This window comes from Convolutriloba macropyga, chromosome 7 (assembly GCF_964194025.1).
Source record: "Convolutriloba macropyga chromosome 7, txConMacr16.3, whole genome shotgun sequence".
Taxonomy (NCBI): Eukaryota; Metazoa; Xenacoelomorpha; order Acoela; family Convolutidae; genus Convolutriloba; species Convolutriloba macropyga.
This window is the reverse complement of record NC_134474.1, coordinates 54,475,896-54,500,366: the sequence shown is the minus strand read 5'-3', so window position 1 is coordinate 54,500,366 and position 24,471 is coordinate 54,475,896. Positions and strand designations below refer to the sequence as shown.

The 24,471-nt window shown below is 35.5% G+C and overlaps 1 protein-coding gene across 2 annotated transcripts in view; it reads right to left on the bottom strand.

The window, feature by feature from the left end:
* Positions 1–24,471, bottom strand: part of LOC142343163 (uncharacterized) — a 68,202-nt gene that overhangs the window by 5,279 nt on the left and 38,452 nt on the right. The window contains exons 13-19 of one of the 2 annotated variants that reach the window (XM_075394860.1): positions 18,026–18,098; positions 17,187–17,362; positions 12,078–12,342; positions 7,335–7,358; positions 7,058–7,161; positions 6,409–6,478; positions 47–222 (exon numbers count right to left, since the gene is read on the bottom strand). In XM_075394860.1, coding sequence (XP_075250975.1) covers positions 47–222; positions 6,409–6,478; positions 7,058–7,161; positions 7,335–7,358; positions 12,078–12,342; positions 17,187–17,362; positions 18,026–18,098 — 888 coding nt within the window. The remainder of the gene's footprint in view (positions 1–46; positions 223–6,408; positions 6,479–7,057; positions 7,162–7,334; positions 7,359–12,077; positions 12,343–17,186; positions 17,363–18,025; positions 18,099–24,471) is intronic. The other variant, XM_075394861.1, reaches the window with a different exon arrangement.

The window sequence follows — 24,471 nt, the reverse complement described above, 5'->3', positions numbered from 1 at the left end:
GCATAATTTACATTAGGTTGTTCTCTCTCAACTTCCTAACACTGACCTTTCAGCTGCCAAGTGCAAAGGTGTCTGTTGGTCGGGAGTCTTGGCATCTATGTCCACATCCAGACTGTTGAGCATATCAAGACATGGGATGTGCTTGTGGAGGGTGGCCAGATGGATGGGCTGGTATCCCGTGGGAGTCTGTTGGGACAACTCACTGCCCATCGAGGATAACATCTAAACACACCGTGTTACTGAATTCAAAGACAAATTTCCTGAGAAATCAGAAACTAAAAAGAAATTCAGGAAGCAGAGTAAACGAAAGAGATGGCATCGTAATTCGGATTCAATTAAATAAAATTGGTCTCAACGTGAACCGACAATCTATATCTATAAACATAGCCGGCATATTGCCGGAATAGCTGCGAAAGAATAGACCTGCGTGCCATATAATAGAGATAGAAACAGATACAGATCTAAGTTGAAAAAAAAATCGACGCCGCTCAAAAAACTAGGTAAAAAACATTCAGCGATAAATTAATCAAGCTTGTTGAAATTCATTCCGCAGAAGCCTCTTATTAGGGACCTTTACTGCACACATGAGTTCCTTTGACCTTAAACTAATTCAAATTAAACTTAAGTTTTAAAGTGCAAAAGTCATTTTATTGAGTGAGGTAAGTCACGTATGATCAAAATCTAATCACGCAAATAACCTAAAAACTTTTGCTAAAGCGAGTGAGAAATGACGTCACGCGCGCAAATGCCGTTAGTGATAGGACGAAATCATTCAGAAAAATTGACTACCTTTTGTATTAAACCATTAACTCACTACCTCTCCACGTCTGCTCTAAAAATTGGTGAAACTTAAACCAGTCAACAAGAGAAACAAAATGCAACAAAAGTTTATATTATTGAAACCGTTTGGTAACGCTAAAAAATCCAAAAAAATTAAGGTGGTCAAAAACCTGATAGTCTGAAAAAGCTGACAAGGTTATCAATAGCACTCAAATAATTCATGATTGTAATCTGAAAAAGATCGCGAAAGCAAACTGCAGATAATAATCTTAGAAACTAAGTTAAATCTTTTCAAAATGGAAAGCTCAAATTTAAGAATCAGAAAACACCTATAATTACACTTCTAATCACTGCGATTAAGACAAAAAACAACACACGCCTGTTTTCTTGTACATAAGCTAGACAACATAATTTCATACTAAATCAAAAATAAAATTGATCATAGAAAAGACATAAGCAGCAGAATTTTCAAAGGCAAAAAATCGTTTTAATTAATACCGAGGACGGAAGAAAGCTGTAGTAATTAGTCATAAGTGGAAATTTTGGAAAAAGCTTGCTATCAAACTCTCAGTACTGCCTTATGTTGAATGCAATCAATTGCAACCAAAGAAATGACAAAAATCTAAAAAAAAAAGCTGAAGTCATTCATTTTTTATAGCTGAAAAAATCAATATACCGAAAAAAAATGTAGGTGCCAGGACAAAACTAGAATGATACTAACTAGAATGTAAATATGAGCACAATGAAAGGAACACCATAACAAAAAGACATTCTTGATTTTTGACAGTTAAAAATCAATTTAAAAAATTCAAGAAAAAAGAACACATTTCATTGTCCAGCATTCAAGACATAGAAAAGATAACTAGTCATCCGGTACAAAGATCTATCCTCCTGAAGAGCACAAAAAATAGGAAAAAGCAGAATTCATAAATACGAAACATTGAAATATTTTGCAAAAAAAATGGGCAAAGAACTTTTAAGTTAGACTGCATTTATGAAAAAGTTTTAACTGTTTTTTTTCAAAACTTAACACCAAAAACTGATTGAATTTTTATTGAAACGAAATTAAAGTCCCTCAAGTTGCACAAAAAAAACTATTTCTGGCTATTACAACCATAATACAAACGAAAAACAGACGAAAATCAGAAAAAAACTACCAAAATCGGATTAGCATATGTACAATTTTATGAAACAAAATTACATCGAGGTAGAAAGAGGCGTTGAATATAGGATTTGTCAAAGAGAAGTTGCTATTTTAACTGATTTTTGACAAAAAGAGGGTTAAAAAATCCAAAAATGAAGAAATTATTATAAAAAATCCAAAAATTAACTAAAAAGTCAAGAATTATGTGCCAATTTTCAACTTGAAACGCATTTTCAGGCTCTGCAAAACACTGTGGCATCAATTTCCGAGGTTGAAATTTCAATATAATATCGAATAAAACTTATTTCTACAAGAAACCAAATTAAAAGCAAAAAAATTGGGCCACTTAGACGAAAAAACGGCTAAAAACGGTTATCTATATGTGCAATTCAGTCAAAACCTACTTTTCAAAGTCAAAAAGTCCTTCACTAAACTAAGCGCATGATCAAAAAACTTCTCTCGCTCAGCGAAAAGCTGTTCAACAAGACAGCTTTTCTCAGTTTTGCTTTTCGGTCAAAATGCCGCATGAACAAATCTACTTCCTGTAAAAAACCATAGCCGGAAGAATTCCGGAAGCGACTCGAAGCGTCAGAAATTCACTAACAAAACCGTAATTGCAACGGACGCCACTACCTTTTGTATTGAATCATTAACCTACTACCTCCCCAGGTCTGCTCTAAAAATTGGTGAAACTTAAACCACTGTCAACAAGAGAAACAAAATGCAGCAAAATTTTATATTACCGAAAACGTTTGGTAACGTTAAAAAATCCAAAATAATTAAGGTGGTCAAAAACCTGATAGTCTGAAAAAGCTGACAAGGTTAACATTAGCCCTCAAATAATTCATGATTTTAATCTGAAAAAGATCGCGAAAGCAAACGGCAGATAATAATCTTAGTAACCAAGTTAAAGCTATTCAAAAAAGAAAGCTGAAATTTAAGAATCAGAAAACACCTATAATTACGTTCTAATCACAGCGATTAAGACAAAAAAACACATCTGTTCCTTCTTGTACATAAGCTAGACAGCATGATTTCATACTAAATCAAAAATAAAATTGATCATAGAAAAGACATAAACAGCAGAATATTCAAAGGCAAAAAATCGTTTTAATTAATACCTAGGCCGGAAGAACGCTGTAGTAATTAGTCATAAGTGAAAATTTCGGAAAAAAGGTTGCTACCAAACTCTCAGTACTGCCTTATGTAGAATGAAATCAATTGCAAACCAAAGAAATGACGAAAATCTAAGAAAAAGGTGAAATCATTCATTTTTTACAACTGAAAAAATCAATATACCGCAAATAAATGTAGTTGTCAGGACAAAGCTAGAATTATACTAACTAGAACGTAAATATGGGCACAATGTAAGAAACACCGTAACAAAAAGACATTCTTGATTTTTGAAAGTTGAAAATCAATTTAAAAAATTCAAGAAAAACGAACACATTTCATTGTCCAGCATTCAAGACATAGAAAAGATAACTAGTCATCCGATACAAAGATCTATCCTCCTGAAGAGAACAAAAATAGGAAAAAGCAGAATTCATAAATACGAAACATTGAAATATTTTGCAAAAAAATGGTCAAAGAACTTTTAAGTTAAGACTGCATTTATGAAAAATTTTTAACTGTCTTTTTTTTCAAAACTTAAAGCCAAAAAAGATTGAATTTTTAATGAAACAAAATTAAAGTCCCTCATGTTGCACAAAAAACTATTTCTAGCAATTACAATCAAAATCGAAAAACACTGACGAAATCGGAAAAAAACTACCAAAATCGGATTAGCATATGTACAATTTTATGGAAAAAAATTGCATCAAGGTAGAAAGAGGCGTTCAGTATAGGAATTATCAAAGAAAAGTTGCCATATCTGATTTTTGACAAAGAGACGGTTAAAAGATCCAAAAATGAAAAAATTAATTAAAAAAAAAAGCCAAAAATTAACTAAAAAATCAAGAATTATGTGCCAATTCTCAACTTGAAACGCATGTTCAGGCTCTCCAAAACACTGTGGTATCAATTTCCGAGGTTGATATTTCAATATAGAATCGAATAAAATTTATTTCTACAAGAAACTAAGTTATAAGCAAAAAAATTGGGCCACTAAGACGAAAAAACGGCTAAAAACGGTTATCTATATGTGCCATTCAGTCAAAAACTACTTTTCAAAGTCAAAAAGTCATTCACTAAACGCAGCGCATGATCAAAAAACTTCTCTCGCTTAGCGAAAAGCTGTTCACCAAGACAGCTTTTCTCACTTTCGCTTTTAGGTCAAAATGCCGCGTGAACAAATCTACTTCCTGTAAAAAAAAAACATAGCCGGAAGAATTCCGGAAGCGACTCGAAGCACCAAAACTTCACTAACAAAACCGTAATTGCAGCTGAAGCCATTACCTTTTGTATTAAACCATTAACTCATTACCTCCGCGGGTCTGATCTAAAAATCGGTGAAATTTAAACCACTGTCACCAAGAGAAAGAAAATGCAGCAAAATTTTATTATTGAAAACGTTTGGTAACGTTAAAAAAGTCTGAAATATTTAGGATGGTCAAAAAGTAATAGCCTGACAAAGCTGACAGGGCCATCAGATGCCCTCAGATAATTAATGATTCTAATCTCAAAAAGATCGCGAAAGCAAACGGCAGATAAAAACTTTTCAAAAAAGACAGGAAAGTCAAAATTATTCAAAAAAGAGTGCTCAAACTTAAGAATCAGAGAACCACTACAATTAGATTTCTAATCACGGCAATTAAGACAAAAATAATACATGATTCTTCCTTGTTGTGTATATGCTAGACAACAAGATTTCATACTAATTCAAAAATTAAATTAATCATAGAAAAACAAAAGCAACAGAATAATATTCAAAGGCAAACAATCGTCTAAAAACAATACCCAGCCCGGAACAAAATTGCAATGAATAGTAATAAGTCAAATGTGGAAAAGACTTTCTAGTAAACTCCCAGTACTGCCTTATTTTGAATTAAATCAATTGCAAACCGAAGAAACCAAGATCTAAGAAAAAGCTGAGTTCATTCAGTTTTTTAACAACTGAAAAAATCAATATAACGAAAAGAAAAGTAGGTGCCAGGACAAAACAAGAATGATACAAACGAGAATGTGAAGAATATGGACACAATGTTAGGAACACCGTAACAAAAAGGCCAATTCTTGATTTTTGAAAGTTAAAAATCAAATTTAAAAAAATCAAGAAAAACGAGTACATTTCATTGATCAGCATTCGAGACATAGAAAAGACAACGAGTCATTCGAGACAAAAATCCAGCTTGCTGAACAGAATAACAAGAAAAAGCCGAATTCAGACATACGAAACAATGAAACATTTTGCAAAAAAGTGGTCAAAAATATTTAAGACTGCATTTATGAAAAATATTCTGTTTTTTCAAAAACTTAACACCAAAAAATGATTGAATTTTTATTGAAACGAAATTAAAGTCCCTCATCTTCCCCAAAAAACTATTTCTAGTAATTAAATGCAAAATACAAACAAAAAACTGAAAAAAAATTGCAAAAAACTACGAAAATCGGATTAGCAAATGTATAATTTTATGAAACAAAATTACATCGAGGTAGAAAGAGGCATTGAGTATATGAATTATCAAAGGGAAGTTGCCATATTAACTGATTTTTGACAAAAAACAGCTAAAAGATCCAAAAATGAAGAAATTAATAGAAAAGCCAAAAATTAACTAAAAAATCAAGAAATATGTGCCAATTTTGCATTTGAAACGCAATTTCAGGCTATGCAAAATACTGTGCTAACAATTTCCCGGGTTTACATTTCCACATAGCATCGATTAAAAATTATTTCTACAAAAAACCAAATTACAAGCAAAAAAACTAGGCCACTTAGACGAAAAAACGGCTAAAAACGGTTATCTATATGTGCCATTCAGTCAAAAACTACTTTTCAATGTCAAAAAGTCATTCACTAAACGCAGCGCATGATCAAAAAACTTCTCTCGCTCAGAAAAAATTAGTTCACACTGTAATTTTACTCGCTTTCGCTTTTAGGTCAAAACATCGTCTGAACGAATAGTACTTCCGGTAAAAAAAAAACCTTAAGAAAACCAATACTCCTCTTCGAGTCGTAAAAACCGAGAGAAAACCAATACTCCTCTTCGAGTTGTAAAAAACCGAGAGAAAACCAATACTCCTCTTCGAGTCGTAAAAAACCAAGAGCACCGCAATATAGCTACGCTCAGCTTACAGCTTCGCAGCTATAATTAAACCAGCTCGTCAAAACTGAACAAGATGACATAATGAAATACGCTCTAACTATGTGCGTACTACAATTGCCGGGCACCGATATACGCTCACAAGAAATCGATAACAGAGAAGACGAGCTTTGGACCACGAATTCGCAACGCAACTCATTCGGCTATTTTAGGCAGATTTTCAAACTCCATGATATTGGTTTACATTCCACTAATAAAAATAAATCAAATTCTGCCGTCTACCTTGATAATATTGGGGTATCCATTTATTGTGGCCACATGAATTGCAGTCTCGCCTCTTCTGCTCGGCAAACTGAAACGACCCAATCTCACGCATACATTTAGACCCGGGTTTAAACGGCTCAGCCAATTTTTGAAAGGCAATTTGGTTCTATTGCAGTTTCATTAAAACATGCTAAAAACGCAGCATCAAAAATGCATTTTAGGACAATACTGGCATCCATTTCATGATGGTAGTAATTGTTTGCATTTATCCCAGCTGTCATTGGCATTATACGCCATAAAATACACAAAAAAAAACAGTGAAGGCAGAAAATGTGCTCTTATGTGCCAATACAAACTTGTTACACTATTTACAGTTTGCTTCTCGATGTCTTTCATCGAAAATTCCTTTGTTGACAAGGATAAATAATAAATACTCGAGTTCATCTTCAAAGAGCGAGCACATGTGTGCACTACTAGGATAAGGAGGTTTTAAGAACGCAATATTCAATTGCATGAAGATTTAAAACCTAGAATATATACAAGCGTGGATCATGGCTCATAAACTATGAATTGAGCAAGGAATGGATTGAATGGTGGTGAAGTGTCTTGTATAGGTTCTGTTGAAAGTACTAGACTAGGCGTCATACAACATGCATTTGGAACTTACTTGACGATGTGTGGCTTCTGCACTAGGATCTCCTTCACTGTGCTTTCGTCATTCTTCGCTATTGCCTGGTGCAATTGATCCACATCTGCCGCGTTTGTTTGCACCTATTATACAATATGCAGTCAAACTACAGTCGATCTTCATCGGGTTTAGGGAAATTTAAAACTGTACAGAAGATGCAAAAGATGTGAAGCAAGGAACATGAAATAATGAAGGGATAATTGTAAAGCACAGTAGTAATATTTCATATTGGACAGAGCTTATGCTATTTTCTCACCATATGAATTCTTCGAGAAATTCTCTGCAAAACAATGCTGTATTAACAATAAAAGATAAATTAAATGGGTTACTCTCTAGGGGGCTAGAAAAGCTTCCATCGTTTATTGAACTCTAAAATGATTGTGGGCACCAACTTATCTGCAATGAGAACAAAATACCAACATCACTGCAAACTGATTTTAAAAATTGCAAATTTCATATCACCAGTTGAATTGGAAACAAAATCAAATTCGGCACACGTTCCATGAGCCTTTTACTAGTAAACTGCTACCAATTAAGTTAAGCTTCTTTCAACTCTGAATGGTTACGAAAAGAGAAAAAAGCAACCTGAAGAGAAGACACACAATCGTTCAGACGAAAAATTGCATAGAAAATGTTGAGAGGACTAGACTAATAGCTACAAACATAGTTTGAGAGCAATTAATAAGAGCAAATTCAGTAAAAACTTTCATTAAAAATTGGCAAAACCTTTAAAAAAGGAAAAAATTGCCGGCATACAACCTGCATTGACCCCCGTTAATCTTCACTGGAACTAAAAATATCCTCAAAAAAGCAGATAGACGGAAAATAACAGCCATTGATTCCCATGACCCCCGTTGTTAAAGTAACAAGAAAAAAAAATCATGAACTGATTTTCATTTTTCAGTAGTTGGTGTTTTCATATTGATATCGTAGTTAGGCACACTCGTTTTGTTAATGATCAGATATTGGAGTTGTTATCAATTGCAATTAAATGCTAACTAAGACTAATAAGAACAAAATTTAAATACTAGGTCTTTAAGGGTCTATCTTGTTTTTTTGAAATTCGTTTTTCGGTACAGACTCCATTCATTGTTTGCTTTGCTAGAGCAGCTGCTGTTCTTCTGTTTAAAAGTACTTTTAGCAAAGTGAGCAAAGAATGAAATTAGCCCACAGATGTCAAAGAGTTCACGCGAAATGTCGAAAAAGTCACAGTCTTAGTAGGTAAAGCATTTTTTTTTTAAAAAAAGTGAGAATGCGTTAAAAATTGCTATAAACTTTGTGAGCAACAAGAACAATTTTTTTTTTGTTTAATTCAGCTTATGTCAAGATATGAATTAGAACTTTCTACATTGTTAGAACATAAACGACGAACGTCGGACGAATTGCTCTCAAATGAATGGAGGTTAGTTGGTTTTGTCAGCAGCTATCTGAACAAATACTGGTTTTGGTGAATCGAATACTTAAAGATTAGTAAGGCATAAGGTTCTAAGAGAGGTGCTGAGCGACGTGTCGAAAACCTGAAAAGATTCCATCCTCCAGGAAGTTAACGTATAAAAGGTAAAACAGATACAGATCTATATTGAAAAAAAATCGACGCCGCTCAAAATGCTATGTATAAAAAACATTTCGCGATATATTAATGACGATTGTCAAAATTCATTCCGGAGAAGCCTTTTTATTAGGGACCTTTATTACACATATGAGTTCCTTTGACCTTATACTAACTCAGTTTGAACTTGTTTTAGAGTGCAAAATTCACTTTAATGAGTGAGGTAAGTCACGTATGATCAAAATGTAATCACGCAAATCACTTAAAAACGTTGGCTACAGAGAACGAGAAATGATTTCACACGCGCAAATGCCGTTAGTGAGAGGAAGAAGTCATTAAGAAAATTTGACTTTCAGCTTTGCTGTGTGAACAAATGTAAAACGAAAAAGAGCGTCAGACGACAAAACAAAAACCCAAGGGCACTGCAGTATAGTTCCGCTCAGCTTACAGCTTCGCAGCTATAACAAAACTAGATTTCGATATGCCTTACAAGGGACTTTCAGATTTCAAGAATTTACTGCAAAGCAGTTCTTTCGCCAATTATAAAAAATGGATTTCAATGACCAATTTAGAAAATTGCGAGAAAAGGGATCTTTGCTTTGGCCCCACACTTAAAAATTGGTTTTATATAGCACGTTAACATGTAAAAAATAGCATGGGGACCCAAAATCTCTTACTCAGCTTGCGGCAGAATTATGTCAAAACGCGCAAAACGGTCAAGCGAACAATTTGCACAAAAAAACACACGTTTACATTAATTGTTTCTCAATCGAAAACAATTGAAAACAAAATGAGGGACTTATTTCGCATATAAATTAACTTATTTAAAGAAAACTCAGTTGAACGGTTGGTTAGTTGAAAAAAAAATTCGATTCGAAATTGCACAAAATTTAGGCAAAATTAGTGAATGCATGGACATAGAACACTAGTAATAATGTTTCCTAGGACACATATCGTACTGCAACTTGGTTAATTTAAGGAATTTTAGCAAATGTCACCCCCTCAACGCCTGTAAGTTTTACAATTGTTCAAAAATTTTGATGTCCTAAAGGATTGGATAAAAAAACAAACCGACAAATGTCGGAAGAATTGTTCTTGAACGACAGGCGAGGCAAGTTAATTCAGGGTCTGTAGTCTAAATAAAATTTTCTTTATGGGTGCAAAAACCTTGTCACCAACGGGATTCGAACCCTTGACCTCCCGATCAATAGCCAACCACTGCGCTATGAGTCACTTAATTTCTCACACTGCAACCGATTACATATTTATTAGCAACAAGCTTTACTTCGAAGAGACCAATAGACATCACTCAAAAATGAAGGACGAAAGCGTAAAAAAGTCACTTGAGAAGTCAAATAATGTTCTAGAAGAAAAGCGAAAAATTGTCAAGCGAAAAATTTGCATACAAAGACACACGTTTACAACAATTGCTATGAACTTCGTTCAAGAGCAATTAATAAATCTGACAAAATACCACTAGCAATTTTCATCCCCCAACCAAGCACAGGAACATGAAACGACTCAGCGTCGCAAGAAGAGCTCTCGAACAGTCGGCATGGTGTTGATTAGAAATTTTCATGTCTACAATAAGAAGGCTACCCGACACGAGTTTGATCCCTCGACCCTCAGAACAGCAGTCCTCCAACTTACCACCTGCGCTATAACGACTAAATACTACCGTTTCTCGCCTTTATCGTAACATAGCCGGTACATTGTCGGAATAGCTGCAAAAGAATAGACCTGCGTGCCATATAATAGAGATAGAAACAGATACAGATCTAAATTGAAAAAAATCGACGCCGCTCAAATAACTTTGTAAAAAACATTCAGCAAAAAATTAATAAAGCTTGTTAAAATTCATTCTGCAGAAGCCTCTTATTAGGGACCTTTACTGCACAAATGAGTTCCTTTGACCTTAAACAAAGTCAAATTAAACTTAAGTTTTAAAGTGCAGAAGTCATTTTATTGAGTGAGGTAAGCCACGTATGATCAAAATCTAATCACGCAAATAACCTAAAAACTTTCGCTAGAGCGAGTGAGAAATGACGTCACGCGCGCAAATGCCGTTAGTTAGAGGAAGAAGTCATTCAGAAAATTTGACTTTTTCAGCTTTGCTGTGTGAACTAATGTAAAACGAAAAAGAGCATCAGACGACGAAACAAAAAAAGAGCACCGCAATATAGCTACGCTCAGCTTACAGCTTCGCAGCTATAATCAATAAACATATTTCAGATTGAGAACATTTGAGATTACAAAAAACCAAAAAAGTAAAGCGTGAAAAACTTAGTTGAAAGCTAAGAGTTCTAGAATAGCGCAGAATCTTTAAAGCTATGCAGAAAAACACGTTTACAATAAGAACTTCAAACTTAGTTCGGGAGCATTCAAAACACGTAGTAGACAGGGCAGTAAATCCTCACTCTGGGCGAGCATACTTTCAAGTCCTCTTAGCCTCGTAGTAACTGCGCCTAACAGTCTCTTGTCCCGGGTTCGGTTCTCACCCATCTACTTTGAGCCTACTAGGTCATTGAACTCTCTCGATAAGTTTGCTTTACCATGATGCTCAATGCGGCTCTTAAACATGCGCTTCAAGAGACCCCTTAAATTTTCAAAAAGTTTGCCCAACCTTAGAGCTCACGCTTTTAATATATAGATTAGCATTTTTCTTTCTAACACACATAGGAACATAAAACGACTCAGCGTCGCAACAATTGCTCTTAAACAACAGGCGGAATGATGTTGATTAGAAACTATCAAGTCTACAAAAAGAAGGGTACCCGACACAAGTTCGAACCCTCGCACCTCAGATTAGCAGTCATCCATCGTGCCAACCGTGCTATAACTACATACCAACGTTTCTCAAAATCGCTTTTATCGTATCAACAAACATATTTCAGATTGAGAGCATTTGAGATCAGGCAAAAACCAAAAAGTAAAGTGTGAAAAACTTTGTTGAAAGCTAAGAGTGTTCTAGAATAGCGCAGAATCCGTACGGCTGAAACTTTGCAGAAAAACACGTTTACAATAAGAACTTCAAACTTAGTTCGGGAGCATTCAAAACACGTAGTAGACAGGGCAGTAAATCCTCCCTCTGGGCGAGCATACTTTCAAGCCCTCTAACCCTCGTGGTAACTGCACCTGACTAACAGTCTTTTGTCCCAGGTTCGGTTCCCACTCATATACATTGAGCCTTTTAGGTCGTTGACCTCTCTCGATATGTTTGCTTAACCATGCTACTCAATGCGGCTCTTAAACATGCGCTGCGAGAGTCCCCTTAAACATGCAAATATTTTGGACAATTTCGGAGCTCACGCGTTTAATATATAGGATGTGCGATATTCATTTAATAATCTACTGAATCAAGTCTTTCGCGGCGTTAAAACAATACCTTAACAGCTGCAACTAACTTTGTTGGGAGCAATTGAACAGAAAAAGATCTTCGAAATAACTGACCTGTTCAGGCAAGCTGTCCAGTATCTCAGGTCCATTTGCAGTCAAACTCGACATCGGGGTCACAGCAGCTGACAAATCCGTCTCAGTTATGATACCATCTATGTCTTGATTCTGCTTCAACTTGTTCACACACTTAGCTATTAGAATTGAGATTGCGTCGTGGTCGTTGAGAGAGGCGACGTCGGCTGGAGTGCGGTCGTAGTTGTCTCGATAGTTCAGCACACAACCGTTGATCATAAGCCACTTAACTGCTTCTTTATTGCCACTAAATTAATAACCAAACCAAATCTTACCAAAAATAAAAGCAAGAAGGTCATCTATGAACACAATTTAATTACTCTGCATGATACATACTGATATACTTCAAACACTACACGTCATGTAATTGAAAACCGTCAATTTGATCTCTGCACAACAATAATATTTACGTTTCGTTTGCCTGTACCAATTTGCTGCAAACATTTATATTTAACTATCAGCACTTAAGAATTAATCAACTAATTAAATGAAGTCGTGCAGAGTTTTAACCATGGATTTGCTTAACTGAGAAACCTCCAGACACTTTGGTTGAAAAGAGCCTCTCCAATTAACACTTCAGAACATAAAATTAATTAAGCCAGACTGCCAAAGGCGTGACACCCAAAGGCCAAAAGCAACCAGAGTTAACACAAGCACTCCTAAAAAATTAAAACATTACAGGTTTTTACTGGTTAATTTGTACCCTAAATTTGAGAATACTGGTGTCTGTCTCTTTCTGTGTCTGTAGATTTGGATCACCACAATTTGCTGTATTCCACTTATTTCCGCTGATGGGAATATTCGGTGACCACAAACATCGGTAATGCATAGCTTATGCATACCCATGGGCTCAGTTTCTGACAAAGCGACAAAGATTGAACAGAGAGGAACACAAAAATCTTAGACCCATTTCATCTGAAATTGGACCCAATAGGTTAAATCCGCCATTGAATCCATACGTTCTTTTGCTGAGCGTTTTAAATGCAGCGAAGACTGAAACAAGCCTGACAAAAAGACTTTACGCATAATGTTGAAAAAACGGTAAACTTTAATGAGGCGAAATGAAAATCCGTTTGACGCAGACAAAATACTTAAAATAGGAGCGCAGTAAAAACCGGCTGCGCTGACATGACCAGAAAAAAACACTACCACGAGTTTTTGTTCAAACACTGTTTTCTTAACCCAATTTAAAATTATAATTAATAATTTCAAAGCCACTCACCGCAAATCCACTCGCTTTTCGCAGCACTTCTTTTTTTGCAGGGATCAAAATTGCTACTCCAATTTGACTTCGCGCAGCTTACAGCTTAAAGGCAAAATAAGCCTGACAAAAAAGCATGATGGTCTTTCAAATGATTAAGCATATGCCGTCTTATGAGGAACATATTGGGAGGCCAATTTTGGCCGATCTAAAAAATATTCCAGACATTATTCACTCAACCGAAACCCCGGGATTAAAACGAGCAGCAGGATTCAAATTGTTACAATATTTTTTTATTCGAATTGCAAACTCTGACAAAATCCAAAAGTTCATCTCAGGACATTATTCGGCCAAAAGAATCGAAGTAATTGTACTGCGGACAAAATATTCCGCAAAACTTTGCAAACTTTTTAGCAAACATTAACTAAGATAATCAACAGATTGTTATTCAAATATTTCTGATTGAAACTGTGTAATGACACTTAGTTCGCCATTCTTCACTATGACGAACTTTTTTGAGATTTGACGAAATATTAATATAACTCCTTAGTTAGGCATCTCTTGCACCTTCGTTGAATCTTAGTGAATCGCAAAATTCCCATCAGTGCAAATCTTGAACAGATCAAATTGTCTGTTGGAATTCTTAAAATTGTAACCCACACAATCGGGTTTCCAACGTTGCAGTATAATCCTCATGACCAACCCGGTCTTGTAGTTGGGTAGTTTCTTTCAGTTTCCTCACTCATTGGGTGAGACGACGAGGTAATTAAATTACTGATAGCTTATCGGTTCTATTGATGACTAGATTTGACAAATTGGCAGGCAAAAAAATCAAGTAAACTTTCAAAACGAACGCAGTTCAAATGAATCGCAGAAAAACGAACAGAATATATATTTGAATTTCAAAACGAAGAACAGATGTTTATTAACGTTCGAAAAAAAAATAAAACTGAATTCCCTGCAATGACATACAACAAACAGATTGAGTAGATTTATGAACTTCACATTTTAAGCACGATAACGCCAAGTACTTTATCATTACATATAGACAAACAAAAACCAACTAACGTCGGATGAACTGCACTCAAACGACAGGCGGGGGCAATTTAATTTAGAGGGTGTCACTTAAAAATTTCAGATGGATGCAAAAAAAACGACCCATTAGAGGTTCGAACCCTTGGCCCCTCAGATAGCCGTCTGACATCTTAACGGCTACGCTATAACGGGTTTGATACTCAATCATTCCCAATCGCTTTTGTTTTAGTACCAAACTTTATTTCGGAGGAGAGCAATTTACACCACGCAAAACTGAAGTCAAACGTGAAAAAAATCAGACAAAAGCGAGAAGTGTTTTCAAAGAAAATTGCAAAAACGTCACGGATAGAATTTGAATAAAAGGAAAGACAAGTTTACAGTAATTGCCTCAAAACTTCGTTCGAGGGCAATTAAAAAATGTTACTGTTTCAAACAGGCAAATTTTAAATAATGCACAAAAAAATAGCTCAGAATACAGAAAGTTCATTAAACATAAGTATTTAACGATAACTAGAAGTTAGGCTGATAAAATTCCATATTAATTCAACAACGGTGCGGAATGAAGGCTCAATTGAGAAAAAAATGGTTTTTTCTCCTTTAGAGACGAGTCGCTAAAAGGATGAACACTGAGTTGTTTTGGCGAACTGTTTAAATACACCGAGTCCTTTTCTTACGTCTCTTATTAGTTATAAAAAACCGAACCAGCAGACTGACGGAAAATAGCCACCGCTGACGCACTAGACGCACATCGGGATTTAAACAGAATAAGAAAACATACCCAGCAGATTGCCGGAAAACAGCCGCCGTTGATTCCCACAGCCAAGATTGGGATTGAAGGAAAAAAAACTAGTCAAAAAATAATTTTTGTACAAACAATTTTAAAGTGCGAACTATTTTGATGGCCATTTTGGAGCTAAACATACCCCTTCTTTGTAGTGAGACAACACAGGGGCTAGTATCAATAGCAATAAACATGAGAGATGGTAACTAAGAACGAAGTTCAAGTGACGGGCATCTAAAATTGGGATTTATGTGTTTATCCCGTTTCCAATTCCGATTTCGTTTTTTGATACTGACTGTGTTCATTTTGATTTGCTTTGCTGAGCAACTGCTGTCTTAAAAGACTTTTAGCAGAAAGAGAGAAGAGTGAAACTAGCCTAGAGAAGTCAAAAGATTTCGCGCAAAATGTTGAACAAAATGTGAACTAAGGTAAAAACAGAAAATTTTTATTCGACGCAGTAAAAAAACAATTAGGAGCGCTATAATAGCCGACTGAAAAGCTGAGGTGGCTATTAAAAAGAAGAGAGAAATTGATCAAAGTTTCAAAAATTGCTCTAATTCAGTGTGGAGTTTCACTTAGATTCCTAACCTATACTTACTTCAGCTTCTAAACTGAAGGGTATTACGCTTTATACTAATATCCGCTAGCAATCGCTCTAATGAGATGTGATAACCTAATGCAATATGACTTAATGACCGGGCTCTATCGGTTTATCCTGTTTATTTTGGATTTTGCCTTTTCGACATTGGCCGTATTCCCTACATTGCGTAATTCAATGTGTAAAAGAATTTAGAATCAATTCAGTTGGAAGAGTGATTCGGGTAAGTCAGAAGTCAAACGTGGAAGTCGTGACTTATTTAAAACAAAAACGTGATCAAAAGGTAAAGCGAGTTAAAAAACATAGGAGGACAAGTCTTGACGTACAATTCAAAGAATTGTAATGGACTGAACATTAAGCTAGACCTAGAACAGACTAGGGAAAAGTGAATTGGGAAAAATCATTTCTAAAAAAATCAGATTAAAAGAACAGAAAAACCATCTAGATAAAAATTTGATCCAAAAATTGAAACAGTAAAAATCAAAGTGAAATTGCCGCAAGTGAACAAAAAACCACTAGCGAGAGAGCGAATTTTTGTTCAAACACCATTTCATTACTCTACTTTAAAATTAGAGCTAAAAATTTCACGCCTCAAAACCACTAACTTTTTTTGCTCCACTTCGGCGTGACCAAAAACACTACTCCAATTGGACTTCAAAAATCATGAAAATGTGTGAACAGATCTCAAAAAAAAAGACAGCGCCCCAATGCAATTCAAATTCTTAGAATTGTAAAAAATGAGCGCCTAAATAATAGCCGTTTGAGAGGCTGACGGCGGCTATTAATTATTTTTACTGATATCTTAAAAATTACTTTCTAGTTACTGCGGATAGAAACTGCTGTTTGGCAAACAAACCGTTCGATTGTCTGGTGAAAACTGGTTTCTGGTCGTGTAGAACTCAAAATATAATATGATATCTTGTAACTGAGAAGAAACGAATTATTGAAAAATTTTCCTTCATTTTAGGTCACATGACCTCTCATATTTGGAGCGATGATAGCATCATGTTTTAACGGTCCATCTAATTTATTTTGCCAAAGTAGCAAACAGCTCAAAATAACGGCTGGGCATTGTAAATGGCTTATTACTAAGGAAAGTTTAAAGTTTCTTGGGAACAAAAAAAGTTAAGTTAAAACATAACCGGCAGATAGCCGGAAATTAGCTGCCGTTGAACTCCTCTCATTTGGAGAGAATTTGATGTAAGATTGCACCACAACTTTTTTGCAGCTTCACAACTAACGAATTGCACTGGTGAACTCAAGACACTATTACTTAATAACCAGGCTTTATCGGTCTATCCGGCTTCTTTTGATTTTGCTCTTTACTTCCTTTTTCTATTTTTGTGCTTGGAATTGAGAGCTATCAATCCGATCAGAGTTCTTTTATGAGAGCTATTTTAAAGCGTAGCATGCAAGTGATTGGTGCATAACTTTTGTTTTTCACCACTCAAAATTCATTACAATGAGCTAACTAACCGCATGGCAGCAATGTGGAGAGGAGTATGTCGCTCGGCAGTCAACTCGTTCAGAGATGCTCCGAAGAGTCTCAATTGCTCCAAACACTCTACGTCATTGTTCCACGAGGCATAGTGGATGGGCATGAAACCAGCGCGCGACATACTATTGAAATCCGCCGCATAGTCGTAAAGAGGCTGCAAACATTACACACAATTGATACGTGAGGTTTACAGTTCGCACAGCGACCACTTCCTAGTAATAACTTCGGAAATTACGATCAGTTAGTTCTTTCTCAAGCTTCATAGTGATTCGAAAATGAATAGTATCTCAAACTTTGGTTACAATAGTCTACATCTTTTCAAACAGAGGCATTTGTAGTCACTATTGATGTGACTATCTTTATTTGTAGTCACTAATTCAGTGATGCTCTTTATCTTAATCTTTTGGCGGCTCCCATATTGTGAATTTCCCCATTATCTGCCCAGAACAGGCTTCGCTAAGAACGTGAAATTTTATGATACAACGAATGTGAAATAACTGCAGACAGTCACTAAATTACCGTATCCGGCTCGGGATAACTTTATAGTGAAAAGTGTTCTTCTCTAGATAAACTCACATTAAAGTCCGAAAATAAAACTTGCGGCGATTACCAAAACCACTCCTACTAGACTAGTTTGGACAAAAAAAATATTGGAACTGAGTTCACGAAGTCTATCAAAAAGGGAATGATTCAAAGTTAATTCAAAGGTAAATAGATGTTTTAATTAATATTACAATATACAATAATTTGTGTCCCACAATAAACATATTCAATAGTGATTAAAGTACGTTGCATTACAGAGAACGAAGGCACTTACCCTTATTAGTTCAGCTCTCTTGTGAATAGCTGCTTGATGGGCGGCTGTAAACTCCATTGTGGACTCGGGCTTGCTAAAACGACAAGTCAGTCATTAAGATCTAAGAAAAATAAACTGAAGGATGGGTAGATTTCAAGATGGGTCAGATTTTAACAAGCGTAGAGTTTCAACATTAAGAGACCAAATTATTTATGTTAATCATCTACGCTTCACTATTGTTAAAATTAACAATGAAACTACTTGGCCCGAACCTATATTTTCAATTTAACCTCAGGAAAAAAAATCTGGCCTCCGTCAGCGCGCGCGGGAAACTGATTTCAGGCATTTAAGTTGAGAGCAGTTCCCCTTTTCGCATAAAAAATTCCCCACCGCGAAAATAATTGCAGGAAAACACTAGCAAGCGGTCAAAACAGACAAACCAGTCAAAATAATTGCTCTTGAGAGTTGATTAAAGGCTAATTACAGGAAAAGCTCGGCAAGAGAGTTGGGCATGTGATCAAACGAAGGTGTGTTTTAGCACTGCAAAAGATCTTGAGCCTGATACGTTGTGTCGCTGGCCATCACAAATCGTATACATCATCTTAGCCCATTTGACGCGCAGAGTAATCTATTATAGCCCCAAATTATATATTTTTTCAATATTAATACCAATAACTCTGGATGAACTGCTGCTCATGACGTGAAAACATTCTCATTATCTATTTTAACTAAAATTTGGCCATAAATTCTAAAATTGGTTAACAACAAAAATAGGGAAAGGCCAAATTATTCAAAATGGTCAGAACAAGGGCAAATTGGTCGAAAATAGTTAAAATTGCTCTGATTTGCTGAAACAACTAAGGAGCTCACAGAGATGAAAACCACGTTTTCGGAGATTCAAAAATTAGAATTCCCGAGTATAATTGACAAAGTAAGACTAAACAGCCAGCAAATTACCAGAAAATAGCCGCCGTTGACAACACTGACCGCCATTGTGATCGAAACAGTTAGAAAAAAAAAGAAAAATATTGATGACAGTTTTCTGAGCGTCAGAAAATTTTCGAAACACCAAGTCTTAGGGCCTCGGATTTATTGGTTTGCCTACTTTTTCGATTCCGCTAAAGTCGTGACTCATGTAACACGAAAAATTGTGATCGACAGGTAAAACGAATTTAAAAACATAGCCGAAAGACCCAGGAACATAGCCGAAAGCTTGCTAATTAAATTTATGAATACTTCCGAAACAAGAGGAGAGATAACACGAGAACAGCCAAAAAGGATATCTGGAAAAATATCTGATAAATTCCATCCCAAGTTGCGCCACCCAAACCAATATTGCCAAAATAACTCGCAATACAAATGATCTGCACTGAAAAACTGACCACCCTCTGATATGAAAAGAAAACCACAGAAACGCTACGTACAGGGGAAACGAGGGAAGGGGAAAAAGAAAATAAAAAAGTTGCTAAAATTATAAAACATGCAACTCCAAAAATGCTACCTCTTCTTTTGCTCGATCAGTGCACTACGCAATTCCAGTCAGAGAAATGCTAAACAACAATAAAAAAGGCAAACAACAAAACCCAAAAAACAAATTTTTACAATTTTTTAGTAAACACTCAATGTATAAAACCTTAACTGTCAATCTTAGTAGCAATAATTATACGATAAATCTAAGTTAAACAGTGAAAAGAAAAGCTATTGCCAAATGCTTAATTCAGAAGAGATAAAAGCAAAAAACAATAGGCAAAAATTTGATTTAAGTTACCATTTTTTTAAAACAACTCAAAATTGAAATCTATTGAATGAAAAGACCAACTAAATCACTAAGAACATAACCGACTAACGTCGGGCGAATTGCTCTCAAACGACCGGCGGGCGGTTGTCAGCACCTAGACACTGTTTAGTGAGGTTAGCTTTCGCTTGATTGAAGAGGCGTGAGGCTAGGGTAATGACGATATTATCACGCCACATAACAGCCGCTGAAGTCAACAAAAGAGTTAAGGAGAGAGAGAGAGAGAGAGTGCGAGGTAAAACGTGAGCGAGAAAGAGAAGGAAAGAAACGCCAACCAACACACACACAGAGAGAAAGAGAGCTAGAAATTTTTTCCATGAGATTCTAGCCTTGTTAGTAACTAAATCATATAAAAAACTGAAAGTGCAAAATTCAGAAGAAAACTTTCCACATTTCGCAGTGACGAAAATGTTCAAAGAACATTTTTTGCCTCTGGATTTTTGTCATGTAACCCATCTGCAAGACTTAAAAAGCTTCGTTGGCCAGTATTAATCGCTAAACTCAAAAAAGGACTCAAAAACTGAAAATAAAATGACAAAAATTTCAAAAAAAAAATTGAAAAAATCATAAGTTTTATTAAAAAATCGATTAAATTTGTGATATTAAAAAGTTCAAAACTATTCTATCGCAATAAAAATTGTTCAGTAACCGATTATCAAAGCCTATACGAGGTTTCTTGGGCTGGAAGAACTTAGATAATGACAAATTTTGAAAAATTTGAAAAAAAAATTCAAGTTTTATCCAACAATTGCTAAAAATCGTGATGTTCAAATGTTGAAAAACATTCTATTACCACTAAAAACTATGCAGCAACGTATTATCAAACCCTTCAGGAGGTTGTCTGAACCCTGAGGCTGAAAAATCTTGAATAATGAAAATATATGTCAAAAAGTTTTAAAAATATAGCAATTTTTGTCAAAAAAAATGCTAAAATTCGTGATGTTTAAATCTTGAAAATGATTCAATTACTTCTAGAAACTACATAGTAACCTATTATTAAACCCTCGAGGAAGTTCCTTGGCTCTTGAGGCTGGATAAACCTAAAAAACGACAAAAAATTTCAAAAACATTGAAAAAATTTGCAAAATTTATCCAAAAAATGCAAAAAATTCGCAGTGTTGAAATGTTGAAACCATTCTATTACCACTAGAAACTATTCAATAACCTATTATCAAATACTAGAGTGGATTCATTGAGACCTAGGGCTGCTAGGGCTGAAAACACTTAAAAAACTGACAAAAATTTTCAAAAATCTTGAAAAAAAAATTGTGAAAATTAGTATAAATTTGCGTTTTTAGCTAGCGGTTGTTCGTCAGTAGCTAGCCACGGGTGGGGGAAGGGTGCACGGGGGTGCCGATGGGGGTGGCGACAGTCGGGTGGGGGGTGGGGGGGCAACAGGGCGGTGGGGGCAATAGTGGGGGGGGGGTCAGCAGTGGGGGGGGGGGGGGGGGGTCTTCAACCAACCTCTAAGAACCGCTGTTCACACCATAAGTATAAGACTCCAAAACTGTTTGAGCTGAAACAGAGCTAAAAGGCTCTAAGAGCACTTAATGCCCGCTGGGCGCTACCTGTTTATCCCGTTTTTGAGGACGAAAAGTCAAAAGCGTCAGACGAAAAATTGGTCAAGCGAAAAATCGCATAAAAAAAAGACCGACAGGACTAATATAATTGCTACAAACTTCGTTTGAGAGCAATTAATAACTAAGATCAACCAAAAAATTCCCCAGGTACTAAAAATGGAATCATATCGCAAACTAATACAAAAGCATCCAGCAGGGCAAAATGGCAAAATTAGCTCAAAATTGCGCCTAAACGTCTATTTTTTTAGATGATCAAAACGCCTCCCAACGCACTAAAAACCACCGTTATCCGACAAAGTTAAGTAAAAACAAAAAAACTTTTTGAAGAAGCCGCACTTGATCAAAAAAATTGCTCGCTTAGCGAAAATTTTTTCACACCTACTTTTTCGCTCGCTCTCTCTCTCAGAATAATGCATGAACAAAAACCCCTCAATATTCTATCGCTGCTTTTGACTTTTGTCCAGCAAATTGACCTAATCACTTTTCTTCACGTGCGGCATTTGACTTCTAAAACACATCCTAATATAGAAGTCACCGATTTAAAACATAACCGACTAAACGTCGGAAATGCTCTCAAACGACTAGTGGGAGCTCTAATCAATTGCAGCCTGCTTCAGTCGGGTAGGAGGGAGGGAGGGGGAGCCTATCTGGGAGTGCGCTTCGAATAACCACATTAGAGGTTTAAAGTAAAAAATGGCACCAGTTTCGGCGCACTTTTCATTTGACTTTTAGTATTAAATTGCCGCCAATTGAGATCAGCTGCTTGAAATTGTGATTGAGATAGAATTTTAGATCACGCGAAACGCAAAAAGTCAAGGGTGTAAGAGTCACACAAAAAGTCAAAATTGTCAAGCAAAAATTTGCATAAAAAAGACACGTTTACAATAATTGCTATGAATTTCGTTCAAGAGCAATTAAAAGAATTGCCATTTCTCCTCCTCGAGTCTTTAAAAGGAGAGCACCTAAAACATAGCCGTTAACAGGCTGACGGCAGCTGTTAAACAACAATGAAGGGACATGAGTACACAATTACTCATGTCATTACGTGAACCGTAAAGAATAAAACGCCCTTCTACCCGAGAAACAGTTGCGGAGACTCAACTCTTGCGGTCAAAAATCAATTCGATTATAGAATTCAGACAAACCATTCAGAAGAACCATGAGAAACATTTTCTAATACTCTTTCAGAAACTGTTTTTATCTTTATTCTAAAGTTTAGATCCGTTTTCTCAATGATATAATTGATACAGCTTTCATATGCATCCTTTATAATAGTCTGCCTTCTAATATTAGACGGAAAACAATATCGAAAGCTTCCTTAAAAAAAGAACTGAAAGAATATTTTTGGAAAGAATTTTTGAAAGACCCAAAAGTAATTGATATAAAAGATGACATTGAGAGCATTAGATTTTAATTTTATTCTTTAATCTTCATGATGTACATATAAAATTGTGAGAACATTTTATGCTCGCATATTAGGCCATTTTTTTTCTAATGTAAGGTCAAATTTTTAGTTAGGTAATTTAATGATTCATAATTTTACATAATGTTATATTCTTAACTTTACATTGCCTCTTTTACCATTTGCTTTTTATTCTTATGTGTACCAGAGGAAATTAACAATGTTCTATTTTTTCTAATCTGAGTACAAAAAAGCCAACAAGATAAGTCCATTTCAATTCACCGTTATTGATTTCACTTTTGCACCAATAAATAATTGCTTATAGTGGAAAACGACAGAAAAGTAAAAAAAAAAGCGTTTGGTAGAGTTTTACCCAATTAGTACTTTTTTTGGTTTCTCAATTCTTAAGTTAAAACAAACCCGGCAGATATTACATAAAGTGCAAAACGATCTGATGTTATTTTGAGTCGGACACGGACCTTTTTCGTAATGAGGGGATACAGGCGCTATTATCAAGACTAATAAGCAGTCGAGACGGCAACTAAGATATTAAAGATGTTCAAGTAGCGGGCATATAAAATTGGGCTTTATGGGTTTATACTGTTTCTATTTTTTATTTCATTTTCCGATACTGATTCTAAATATTTTACTGTGCAACCTCAACTTAAATGCTTAAAACATAATGAGCAGAGTGAGAGGAGTGAAACTAGCCTGGAGAAGACAAAATATTTCAGAAAATGTTAACCAGCTGTGAATTAAGGTAAAGCAAGAAAATTGTTCCATGAAGTATAAAAAGGTAGCAGGACAACGCCTGAACTACAAACCCTAGAACTCAAATGACTAATGACTTGGTTTTTTGGCAACATCAAACTTTTCCAGTCAACAATGCATATGAATTCAAATGCGCATAACAAAACATAAACCGACTAATGTCGGAAGAATTGCTCTCGAACGACAGGCGGGTAGAAAACATTTGTCCCCACCGGGCTTTCCAACCACTGAGCTCCTGATCAATAACCAGATGCACTTACCACTCGGCTATCAGGCCTTGTTTTTGCTATGCTGCAACCGAGTTTATATTAGCAACAAGCTTAGCTTCGGAGTGAGAGCAATAGAGAACACTCAAAAATGAAGAACGAAAGCGTGAAAAAGTCACTTGAGAAGTCAAAGAATGTTCTAGAAAAAAGCGAAAAATGGTCAAGCGAAAAATTTGCATGAAGACCAACACGTTTACAAGAATTGCTATGAACTTCGTTCAAGAGCAATTAATAAAATTTTATCATAAAAAGTCTTTGACAATAACAACTCCTTAACTATTGACTAAGCATGCTTAGAATGAGGTTTGCGGAATTTTTGGGGAGGGAGGGTTTCGCGCCATAAATCTATGTCTTTTCAGCAGCTTTGGTGATGAAATGTACACTTAGAGATTAGAAAGCTACAAGACAGCTGCAAAATTACTAGGTGCCTTCCATGCTTCACCTGTTTATTCCATTTTTGATTTTTTAAAAATTGAGAGAACAAATCGATTAAGCGATAAAAGGCATAAAAAAGACTACAGTACTAATATAATTGCTATAAAATTTGTTTGAGGGCATTTAATTTCCTTGCAATTATTGTACTTTCAAAGTAGCGCCCATTAATCTATCACAGAATTTCTCAGAGTGAATTTTTTCCAATAAACTGTTGATAA